The 11,707-nt window shown below is 38.3% G+C and overlaps 1 protein-coding gene across 3 annotated transcripts; it reads left to right on the top strand.

The window, feature by feature from the left end:
- Window positions 1-4,005: 4,005 nt before the first annotated feature.
- Window positions 4,006-11,531, top strand: eif4g2a (eukaryotic translation initiation factor 4, gamma 2a). Of its 3 annotated transcripts, XM_067496471.1 has the most exons (21): window positions 4,006-4,040; window positions 5,178-5,285; window positions 5,405-5,461; window positions 5,873-5,998; window positions 6,165-6,267; window positions 6,367-6,495; window positions 6,576-6,642; window positions 6,739-6,890; window positions 7,047-7,157; window positions 7,243-7,425; window positions 7,532-7,673; window positions 7,787-7,947; window positions 8,043-8,150; window positions 8,296-8,406; window positions 8,502-8,603; window positions 8,686-8,901; window positions 8,988-9,246; window positions 9,364-9,568; window positions 9,663-9,871; window positions 9,974-10,095; window positions 10,458-11,531. In XM_067496471.1, exons 8-21 carry the CDS (start codon window positions 6,807-6,809, stop codon window positions 10,521-10,523), a joined length of 2,079 nt encoding a protein of 692 aa, XP_067352572.1. In that variant the 5' UTR covers window positions 4,006-4,040; window positions 5,178-5,285; window positions 5,405-5,461; window positions 5,873-5,998; window positions 6,165-6,267; window positions 6,367-6,495; window positions 6,576-6,642; window positions 6,739-6,806; the 3' UTR covers window positions 10,524-11,531. The 3 variants fall into 3 exon arrangements, with proteins under 3 accessions (XP_067352572.1, XP_067352573.1, XP_067352574.1); XM_067496472.1 differs by lacking the exon at window positions 5,405-5,461; XM_067496473.1 differs by lacking the exon at window positions 8,296-8,406.
- The last annotated feature ends 176 nt before the right edge of the window (window positions 11,532-11,707 follow it).

The raw sequence follows: 11,707 nt of genomic DNA, 5'->3' as shown, positions 1-11,707 counted from the left end.
ATGCGTTCACATTGTCCCAAATGTTTGGGAATTGGGGTTGTACATGGTTTAATCAGACAGCATCCTAATATCACCTTCCCAGTACTCTTACCACAATGTAAGTATATGGCACTTCTGAGACATTAGTCGACATCTAATTTAAACATAGACACAAAATTTGATCTTAAACCACATTAGACCTTTCTTACAGCCGGCATTTTGACTTGTCAAACAGGTCTAACTAACAAAAACAATAATGACTGTCACACATTTATTCAGTTGCGTGACTTATAATGCCACAACATTGTGAATGCTGGGGCAGAACTACTATTACTGTCAATAATTACACCAGTGAAATGAGAAATGTTTAAAGGTGCAACTCATTTAGAATAAGTGAGAATTTAAAATAGTGAATTGCTGTTCATTTGAGTTGATGTGACTGCAGCGTTTGCTATCAAAGTTTATCATTTTTGCATTTTAACTTCTACCTCTGCACTAAAAAAAGATTAGACCATACATCCATTTATAAGCCTCACAGGGTATTTCAACACCACTCTGGCCATTGCTAAAAACTGTTAAGCTTGGTGGATGTATTACTTCGTAATGTACTGTAATTTATACTGTTTGACCAACAGCAAAACTTTCTGCAACACCATAGCACCATCTGCTGGTTTTAAAATGTATCAAGCATGAACACATCTCCAAATTAGTTTTAATGAGTAATTTCTTTCTTTCATTCCTTCATAAAAAAGTCTAACATTAGGCTTAAAAAATGGAAATGCACAGTGATGCAGACCAACTTTAATTAACTTTAATAAGGTTCTCATAATAGTTTCTCATCTTCTGTGATGGCTAAAATTAAAGTCTTAATTCACTGATATTGTTTGAGTTATCTATTATAAATGATCTTCTATTAAGCTCTATGACTGAAATATTCTCTTCAAATATTTTATTTTTTTCTTAGCTTTTACTGAACAATTTGCAAGCCCAGTGAAAATATAATAAAAAATATATTAAGAGTTCAAAAGTATAAGATTCATATATTATTATTTTTTTGCATTTTCTCTTATTGGAGAGGGCACCTTATGTGTTGGACTGTTAAGGAATTCTAACTTTCTCCATGCTCAGGGTCATTGTTATAGTACTTACTACATACAGTATAGTACATATTTGCCCATAACCTCTTTGCCTCTCCAAGTCAAATTCTACTGAGAAATTGCCTGGATTTTATATATGTGTGTGTGTGTGTGTGTATATATATATACACACACACACACACACACACACACACACATATATGTATATATATATATATATATATAGAGAGAGAGAGAGAGAGAGAGAGAGAGAGATACTTTATTCATCCCAATGGGAAACTCACACTAACGCTAAATGTATTGTTTCTTCTTTCTATATAAAATGTTCAGATCCATTACAGATTTTGCTGACACACGACACTCCTACAATGATGCTCGAAAGAAATGCAGAACAGATGCCAAATGGATGATGTGAATTACTCCCCCTCAATAGACTACTTTTTTCCTAATAGTGTGTAAACTATGTGAATAAACATCTTTGACAGTTAAAGTCAGGTTGTGAAGCCCGAAATATAATGTTTTACTTTGAGGACCTCTTATTCAGTCCATTAGGGCTGCGGTGGGCCATGCTGTTGGAAGTCTCTGTTTATGTGGCTTTTTCACAACCTAAAAGCATGTGTTTGACACACTCCGTAATTGTCCTGCCTATGGGGCATCTAACCTATAATTGGAGCCTCAAGTGAAGTACAAGTACCTGAACATTGTACAGGGGTAAATTGGGTCAGTTTAATTTTACAGTGAATTAACATTTTTTAATCACATTATGTTACAAATAGACGTTTTAGAGCCTTTTCTTTTTAAACGTGTAGTTTGGAATGAATAACTTACTAAAATTCGAAACTAGGTTCAAACAACACTGTGTGAACAAAGCAAACCTCTAAAGCTGTAACCAACTTCAATCCAGCTCCAACTAGAACTGTACTGTTTTTCCTCGAGTACAAAGCTGGCCTTTGCTGACCTTATTGGCACACTGGGCTTAATTAAGACAACTAGCTTCATTTTGCTTTTGATGAAAGATTGATGCCCCTCACGGTCTGAGGCAGCAAATGAACGAAAGCACAGAAAAAGGTCTAACACTCCCTTAACTTGCAGGAAAAATGATAAAATAAACCCAATGACAGAAACATCTTTCAAAGTAATGGGATTTGGTGTATCACTCATTTAGCCAAGGCCATTCTGCTCAAGGTCTGCTTACTTATTTCACACCTTTCAGCTGTATCTGTATTATCAAATAAATGATGTGTAGACATGTCCATTTTTCTGTCTTATCTGTAACTTTCCCTCTTTTTAGTGTGAGACATTGTATATAGGTTCTTCTTAGGCCTCTAAAATTCTATTCTAATAAGATGGAAAAATAGTCAGTTGAACTGTTCACTCTAGACATTTTCAACCTCTGGCAAGTTTTGCAATAAAGGGCCACAAGCAGAGGTGGCAGAGGTACACAAACTCAGCACTTAAGTAAAAGTAAAGTAAAAGTGGTCAACTAAAATGTTTACTGGTACTAAGTACCAATCAAATGCTAACAAATCAACCAAGTGCAACATCTGATGCTGTTGACAATAGGTTGTGCAATTCTGTTCCAGATTTGTTCCACATCCCTCATAAATAATCTTTCTTCAGAAAACCTTTTTTTTTTTGGTCTTGTTAAGTTTTATTTTTGCAGAGTTATATTACTTACTTCACACATATTAACCACCAACTCTTTTAATACATCGGTGTCTTATGAGAATTGTGCCCATTCTCATAACAACAGAGGTTATACGTGGCTGTGTTTTGCTTAATAGGCAAAACCATGAAACCTGAGCCACAAAGAGGCGTTGCCAGCCTGGTTCCACCCTGAAGTCATTTACTGGCAGAAGAGGGAAGTGACTCATCTGGCCAAGATAATGGGAACAGTAAGAAAGGTGTTGTGGTATTAACAATCGACAGAACTTCTTATGAAATGCTTATGATACGCCCCTTAGCTTCTTTGCTACTGTCAGACAGCCGTATAAAAACAAACTGAGGTCGTTAAATAAAATGGCGTTTGCGTTAGAGCTTCTTAGTCTTCTGAATAAAGCCCCTGAATGGTCAAAATAAACCAACTGAAAGAAAATACAGGTTGATATTTTGTCCTAATGGAGAAGCTAGAGAAAAGGTCAGATGGTCATTATAAATATTAAAATTCATCCTTAGGGCTCTATGAATATCAACTGCAACGTTTATGGAAATTTGACAAAAATTTCAACTCTTCTTAAGAGACTAACAACATCCTATTGACATATCTTACTTGTGAAATGCCTATGTTGGGGCAGAAACAGGTGGGGAGGGGGTGTTTGTAACTATTCATGCCCATGTATATCAGTGGATTAATGGCGTATGCCGTTTGAAACATACAAAGAATCATACACGAACAGTGTCTGACCTTTTCCTCTTTTACCTACCTGCGAACTAAAACACTAGTACATTCTGCTCCTACTTAATTTGTACCGTACAGCAAAACGAACACAGGAGGAGTAATGCGGATGTTGGGGGCTGAACAGCAGCGTTTTAGCCCTGGGCCACCGGAGAAACTGTTTCGAACCACACAAAGTGGATACGACGTGTTGAAAACACTTTCGGGTCAGAAACCTTAATCATTCAGCTGATCTCCATATGAAAACAAGCATCGTAGACCTTACGTACCTGTTGTGCCCGGGTTGCGAAATTCGCGTTTTTTTGTTCGTGACGTTCACTGGGTGGGACGATGACGTCTAAGACAGCCCCGTATAAAAACCGGGTTCCATATGACGTAGACACACACGGTCAGCATTCTTGCTCAGTATAGTTGGCAGTAGCCGTTTTTCCGCCGTCGTGTTGCTGCGTTTTCTCGAATAAAACCTCATCGGTTTTAACGTGACGCCTTCAGTTTTCCTTTTTTTTGCCTGTATTTTTTTTTAACCATCGTGTCTACAAAACAACTATTCTGACGTTGCTTTTGTCAAGGTAAGATCCTCTTTCCTTGCCTGGCCGACGTTAGCTAACTGACCTGTCGGGTTGGAAGTTCGTTTCAGGCTTGATTTTCATACATTAAACAGGAAATCACTAATCTTTGCTGAAGTTTAGCCTTGGTTTGCCTTGCTGATGTGAACGCTCCCCGGTAATTGTCTTATATTCGGGAAAACGTGAGCACTGAAATGGCTCGCTTGTTAGCTGTTAGCTTCCCGGCGGCCTACAGAACGAAAACCCCCAAGATGTCGCTGTGAGGACTTCCGGTGTCTGAACAAAGAACCCATATAATCAGCTGATTGTTTTCATGTTTCACATAAAGGTTCTCTAATGTTACTGTCAACACCTAAATTCTTAGGTTATACAAAATTGGCACACAGAATTGTTAAATTTTCACCCATTAACTCTTTTTTGCTGTTGTTGTTGGTTGGTTTTTGGAAACATTATTATTGTATAAAATAACTTTTTAAGGAAACATTTTACGTATTATGTGAAGTTGTTTATTTGGAAACCACCAAATCAGATCGTAGCCATTGTTATAATGGTCGGAATCTCTTCACTTCCTCTAACATTTACTGCATCGATGGCGTTGCCACCTATGATCGGAGTGGATTAGCTTTAGCTAAGATGTGGTCGTTACTCAAGGTGTAGCTGTAAATGTAGCAGTTGGGAGTTGGATTAACGAAATGAGAAACCGGTTGCCGACATTTCGTGCTGCGCTCGCTTTGTCCCTGTTTCACAATCGCTTGTACGAACACGTGTTGGCGCTCATGTGGTGAACAACTTGCCTAAAGTCAGCTGAACAGTTCCCAGAAATAAAACGTGCTTTAGCAACCTTTCATTCTTCACATTGCACTCTGACAAACAAGTTGTGTAGATGCGTTAAAGGCCTTAGTTTGCCTTTGCAAAGGTCACAAAATGTTTGAGGTTACATTTTTAGCATTGTTTTGTTGGTTGGTCAATACATCTATTGTTTGCCCCCTTCCCAGCTTGTGATTATGTCACTAGATTACCCTTGATAAGGCCCATTTGGCCCCTTTTATTTATTGATTCTTTGGACGGTATGACTGTGATTAACTTATCAAACCATAGTGTTACATGTGAGCTAATTTGTTTGTTTTTCTCTCCTTTCAGGTCGCTTTTTCCTGCCCCACACCCAGAACTTTATTCTTTTCAGATTTTCTTTTATCAAACCGCCAAAGTGGAGAGTGTCGTTGCACCAGGGGTTCCTTCTCGTTTCAGGTATTAAACATTACCCTTTTAACTTGGCCTGTTTTATACTGCAAACCTTTTATGTAGTTCACATAAGGGTCAGGCTCTGGTATGTAGTTGAAACCCATTTCCTTTTGTTTGTACCACAGTGTAGGGGGAGGAGGTGGGGGTGCACCTCAGCACTATCCCAAGACTGTTGGCAACAGGTGATTTTTGTTTTTGTTTGTTTTTTTTCTGCCCACCCCCACCCCCACTTTGGTTTTTCTTGTGGATCAGGCTAAGTCAGTGTAGATTTGAAACAATTTACTAATAGAAAAATAATAAATTAACCAACATAATGAAAGAATACAAAGCATTCTCTTCTTTCCAATTCTCGAACTGGATTTTCTACTTTTAATAAGCCAGCAGCACAAAAGCTAAAAAAATTGTCATTGCCACAGATTCTTAAATGCCTTTTGTTGTTTACCACTAATTTTTTATATTTATTTTTTTTAGCAAATTATTACAATGTGTGACAAGGTCTGTAATTCAGCCACCATGGTTAGCCCATCAGGGCTACACATACAGTTTTCATGTTTCTGTAATGTAACATTAGCTTTGTTTTGTGTCCATTACAGCGAGTCCCTGGGGAAGGCCCCAGGTTCTAGCGCTCAGAGATGGGTACCTTCTCGAAGCACTAGACGAGATGCCAACTCCTCCAACGAGAAAGGACAAAATGATGCAATCTTCAGAAAAGTGAGAGGGTAAGTTTCCAGATATGTTCAACTTACTTTACACTTATCATGGACAACGGTTGCACTGTGTCATTTAAATGGCAATCTAGGACCTGTGGCTAGGGGCCACTGGAGATTAGCCATTGCTAATTGTGCTTCATCTGTAAAGTGTATTAATTTTGTCCCTCTTCCTTAGCATTCTTAACAAGCTGACTCCTGAGAAGTTTGACAAGCTATGCCTGGAGCTCCTCAATGTGGGTGTAGATTCAAAACTTGTCTTAAAAGGAATCATCTTGTTGGTGAGTGTTACAAACTGTTATAAACTGTACTTGCCTATTAGTCCTGCAACCTTTTAAAAAAAAAAATAGGCACTTAATTTGTTGCATCTTTTTCTTTAGATTGTTGACAAAGCCCTCGAAGAGCCAAAGTATAGCCAGTTATATGCTCAGCTATGTCTCCGCTTGGCAGAAGATGCACCAGACTTTGAAGATCCATTAACAGAAAATCAAACACAAACGCAGAATACTGTAAGATTTCATTTAACTATACATATTGCATTATTTATGTATCTAGTATATTTGGATTTTGAACAGATTCTGTTTTACAGACCTTCAGAAGGCTTCTGATTTCTAAGCTTCAAGATGAGTTTGAAAACCGCACCAGAAATGTTGAACGTGAGTGAATATCATTTTGTTCATATACTCTGTTACAAAATACTATTTAGGTATGTCTTGTATGAATTGTTGAACCTTCTTTTCTTCCTCCTTTAGTCTTTGATAAAAATGACAGCCCACTCACATCTGAGGAGGAAGAGCAGCGTGCTATTGCAAAGATCAAGATGTTGGGCAACATCAAATTCATTGGTGAACTTGGAAAACTCAACCTCATCCACGAATCTATCCTTCATAAGTGCATCAAAACAGTAAGTTTTGCACTTAATTACAGGTGGTTACATGTAATCATAAACCTTCAAAACGTTTAACTTGTGTGCTGCCGAAATTTTGTATTTCAGTGTAAAAGCACTCTGGCATTTAAATGTCACTCCAGTGTATTATAAAAAATATGTTTGTCTTTTAAGCTTTTGGAGAAGAAGAAGAGAGTCCAACTTAAGGATATGGATGAAGATTTGGAATGCCTCTGTCAGATAATGAAAACAGTGGGTCCTAAACTTGATCATGACAAGGCTAAGGTCAGTTCTTGGAATACAGCTGAAGAATAGTCTTGTCTTAAAATCCCTTTGCTCCTTTTTAATATTAAATTTATTTTCTTTTCAGTCTCTGATAAATCAGTACTTTAGCCGGATGCGTTCGCTAACAAACAACAAGGAGCTGCCAGCGAGGATTCGTTTCCTGCTGCAGAACACAGTGGAGCTGCGTGAAAACAACTGGGTGCCTCGCAAGGCTTATGTCGACAATGGCCCAAAGACGATTAACCAAGTTCGTCAGGAGGCTGTAAAGGTTAGTCAGTCTGGTCCACTTTTGGATTAACTATTTATTGGCAACTTTGTACAGATGACAGGAATGCTACCTATAGTCCAAGATTTCTTTTTATTTTCCACTGCAGGATTTGGGTGTTTTTATTCCACCTCCAACTGATGGCATGAGGAATGACTTTTTCATAGACAACACCTCCTTCCTGCAAACAAGAATAAAGTATGACCGGGAAACTCTTGGCGGACTGGCTGACATGTTTGGACAAATGCCTGGTATGTTGCAATTATTTTTCTCCGCTCCTTAAACAAGTAGTAATGCAGTTTCCACACTCTAGGTTGATCCCTTTTAGCACTTTTTAAAATATTTGCTGTGTTGTGTTGGTTAGGAAGTGGCATTGGTACAGGTCCAGGAGTCATTCAAGACCACTATTCCCCTACCATGGGACGTCACCGTACAAACCCACTCTTCAATGGCCATATTGGAAACAGTAACGGATACCAGCCTCAGTTTGAAGCTGGAAGCAAGTCTTTCTTAAAACCAAACCAGGTACATGTCCTATTTATACAGTATTTCACTTTTTATGTATATGAAAGATGTGTGCAGCCTTTAATAATGCTTACTCTGTGAAATCTCTTTCAAAGGGGCAGAATTCACCAGTTTTTAACCATAAACAAAATCACTCAGGGCAGATGCAGTCTAAGGATATGGCTCCACGATTCAGCAAGAAAGGAAAGCTTAATGCTGATGAGGTACAATGAGTAATCAATGAGTTAATCTTTGTTTTGTCAAAATGTTCTTTTTTTGAAAAAGACTATTTCAAAATGTTTTAGTAATAATTTATTAGCTAAAACAATAGTGCAGTAAAATAAAAACTTGCCGTCTTTGCCTTTCTAGATTAGTCTGAGGCCAGCACAGTCCTTTATTTTGAATAAAAAACAAGTGCCAAAGCTGCAGCCACATGTGACAATGATTCCTCAAAGTGCCCAAGGTTCCTCACTAGGACAGGTGGGATCGTTTACATTAAAACAAATGCTGTGTCTTAAACTATAGTGCACCAAGGTTCTAGAAAACATGGACTCATCAGAACTGTCTTTGTCTAGTCTCCACAGCTCGGCTTGAAGACAAATACTCCAATTCAGGAAAAACCCGCAAAGTCAAATAAAAAAGCTCCTCCTACAAGGGAAGAGTTGTGCAAAATGACGGTAAGTTCCTCACAGTTCACTCTTTACTTCCTACCTGCACTTCATGTGTCTAGCATACTGACTAGTGACCTCTTCATTTTAGGACACATTGGTGGCAGATTACCTCAACAGTAAGAATGTCAATGAAGCAGTGAATGCAGTGAGAGAGATGAAGGCTCCCAAACACTTCTCGTCTGACATGCTGAAAAAGATAGTGGTTTATTCCCTCAGTCGTTCAGATGAGGATAAGGAACATGCGAGCAGCCTGATTCATGTTCTCTGCACAGAGGGTCTTGTCACTGGGGAAAACCTGATGCAGGTCAGTTTTTGAAATGCTTCTCATTTTACAATACTCAAGAGTTTTAAGCTGTTATTTAGTTCTGATCACACTTTGTTTTACAATAGGCATTTCTCAGTGTTTTGGACCAGTGTCCCAAGATTGAAGAAGAAGTCCCACTAGTGAAGTCATACCTGGCACAGTTTGCAGCACGAGCGATTGTGGCTGATCTGGTCAATATTGCAGATTTGGCCCATCAGTTGGAGAATGGTTTACATTTCCCACTTTTCCTACTCTGCCTTCAGCAGATGGTCAGACTGAAGGACCGCGAGTGGCTGGCTGATTTGTTTCAGCAAAGCAAAATTAACATGCAGAAGATGCTACCGGGTATGTCCAAATTCTTTCTAATGCCCTAATGATGGTCTTGGTAGGTCTGTTTTCAGTGTTGCAGTTGACAATAAATTAAATTGAATCTTATGCAGTTTTTAATTTCTAATCCTGTAGAAATTGACCAGAACAAAGACAGGATGCTGGAGATTCTGGAAGGCAAAGGGCTCAGTTTTTTGTTCCCACTGATGAAACTGGAGAAGGAGCTGCTAAAGCAGATCAAAGTGGATCCATCACCACAATCTATCTACAAGTGGATCAAGGACAACATTGCACCTAAACTCCACACTGACAAAGGCTTTGTAAACATCCTTGTGACCAGGTACAGCAATGGCAAAATTAGTCTCTTCCATCTAACGGCAAATGAAATTGCTTAATAAGGTTTTTACACTCTAGTAATTCTTCTTGCCTGCCAGCTTCTTGCAGTACATTGCTTATGAGACAAACCCTGACGATGACGAAGAGCAGCTTGCAGCACCTAGTAAGGAACAGCTGGATGAGGAGAAGCAGCAACTGCTGTCTTTCAAGCCAGTAATGCAGAAGTTCCTACATGATCACATTGACCTGCAAGTCAGTGCCCTGTATGCCCTGCAAGTCCACTGCAACGCCAAGGCTTTCCCCAAAGGTGCGTTTATATTTGCAGGGTAGTGGATCAATGTGGATCAGAAGCGAGTTGATGTTGGTATTAAAGCTTTCAGAAGTGTAATTGGTTTCTCTCATTGTCCAGGGATGTTGCTGCGCTACTTTGTGTACTTTTATGACATGGAAATAATTGAAGAAGAAGCTTTCCTTTCATGGAAGGAAGATGTCACCCAGGAGTATCCAGGGAAGGGGAAAGCATTATTTCAGGTAAGTCTTTACATGGCTCTTGGTCCTGCATCCCATTTTGTTGTACATGAATTAACAGGTTAGCTGGATAATTTGGTGCTTTAATGTGATCCCAGATCTAGTGGTTCTCTCAAAGTCATGTTGTGCACTTAGTCCTGTCAACTGAACCCCAAATTCAAACCTTTTCAGGAGAAGGTTTATACTCAAATTTAGCCCGTTTGTTTAAAATAAGTAATAAATTAAATAAAACCCTCAGATTAGAGTTCCATCCAGCATGGGATAGGCCAATCTAAACTGACAATAACATGCGCTAATATGCCTGTTTTTATTCTCTTATAAAGCAGTGTTCAAAAATTCTTAGCGTAATGTTTATTTCATTGCAGGTGAACCAGTGGCTGACATGGCTGGAAACAGCAGAAGAGGAGGAGTCGGAGGATGACGATTACTGAGGAACAGACCCAAAGCCGTGCGTTTGTAGAATGGAGTGGATTTTTTGTTTGTGGATTTTTCTCTCTATTTGTCCTATGTGCTCCTAGTTTTCTTACCTGTTACAATTTCTACCACTGTGATCAAGCCAGCATCACCACCCCTTGATTGTATTTATGCTTTTCTATTTCTTTCTTAGCTATTTTGAAGTCCTACAGCTGATTTTATACATTTCAACACTGTTTCTCTTAACAGTAGGCAGTATTTTGCAGGAAAATGTACCAGCACTAAAACCTGACACATTCTATTGCCTTTACAACTGGTGGGAGTCACCACATGCTGCCATAACTATTTACTGAAACTGTTTACATAAGAGAAAAGGCTCTAACGGATTTCTTGAGACTTTCCTCATAGGTTTTATCTGCATTGGTTTATCAAGTTTTAGACGCACTTTGCTCAACATCATGAGTCGTTGCAATAGTAAATCACTTCCTTGATATGTTAAAACAATCATGGGTTGCAGTCCTCAGCTGCCATGATTTAAAATGGTTTTCTTCTGCTGAGAACAAACCATTTTGTTTAAACTTGTATGGTTTGATATCTGTAACAGTAGTAGCCTGTTTGTTTGCACATGATTTCCGTTACCCACATTTTGTTGAATCGAGCTTTTTTTTTTTTTTTTTTTTTAAATGAATGGAACATTTGTGCTGTTGGGAATGAATCTGTGTGGCCTTTTAATTTATCAGTTTATATGGATATACCTCTAATGTGTCTCGGGCTATACTTGAATGTCTCTATTAAACATTGAGACAGCCAAAGCTTAGTTTCCTGTGCTACAGTTCAATGCCATGTAAAGAAATGGTCTCTCTGCCATATTTGTCAACATTTTTAATGTTTTTTTTTTTAAATCTATTAGAATAAATGGACTGTATATGTACACTTAAAACCTTTTTCAAAGTGTCACTGTAATGTTAACTGCTAAGAGGAAAGTCTACAACTACAGAGCAACCTTGAATAAAGTTGAAAGCTCATTTCATTGTCCTGAATATTTTTTTTTAAATTTTTTTTTTTTTTTAACATTGTCAACTGCCAATTAGATTTGAACTGAATTAAATAGACTGCATTATTTTCCAATTTGCAACAGCAATATGCAATTTGCTTTCACTAAGTACAGTTTTTCCATTATTGGCAAATGTTCTGGGGTCAC

This window comes from Channa argus, chromosome 2 (genome assembly GCF_033026475.1).
Source record: "Channa argus isolate prfri chromosome 2, Channa argus male v1.0, whole genome shotgun sequence".
Lineage (NCBI taxonomy): Eukaryota > Metazoa > Chordata > Actinopteri > Anabantiformes > Channidae > Channa > Channa argus.
Note: the sequence above shows the minus strand (reverse complement) of the source record. Positions and strands in the feature narration are given on the sequence as shown.

Excerpts from the sequence above, each read along its gene's own strand:
- eif4g2a (XM_067496472.1), top strand. The coding sequence starts at position 6,807 with ATGTTGGGCAACATCAAATTCATTGGTGAACTTGGAAAACTCAACCTC. Across the intron at positions 8,151-8,295 it reads GAAAGCTTAATGCTGATGAG|ATTAGTCTGAGGCCAGCACA; the intron begins GTACAATGAGTA and ends TTGCCTTTCTAG. Across the intron at positions 8,604-8,685 it reads AAGAGTTGTGCAAAATGACG|GACACATTGGTGGCAGATTA; the intron begins GTAAGTTCCTCA and ends TCTTCATTTTAG.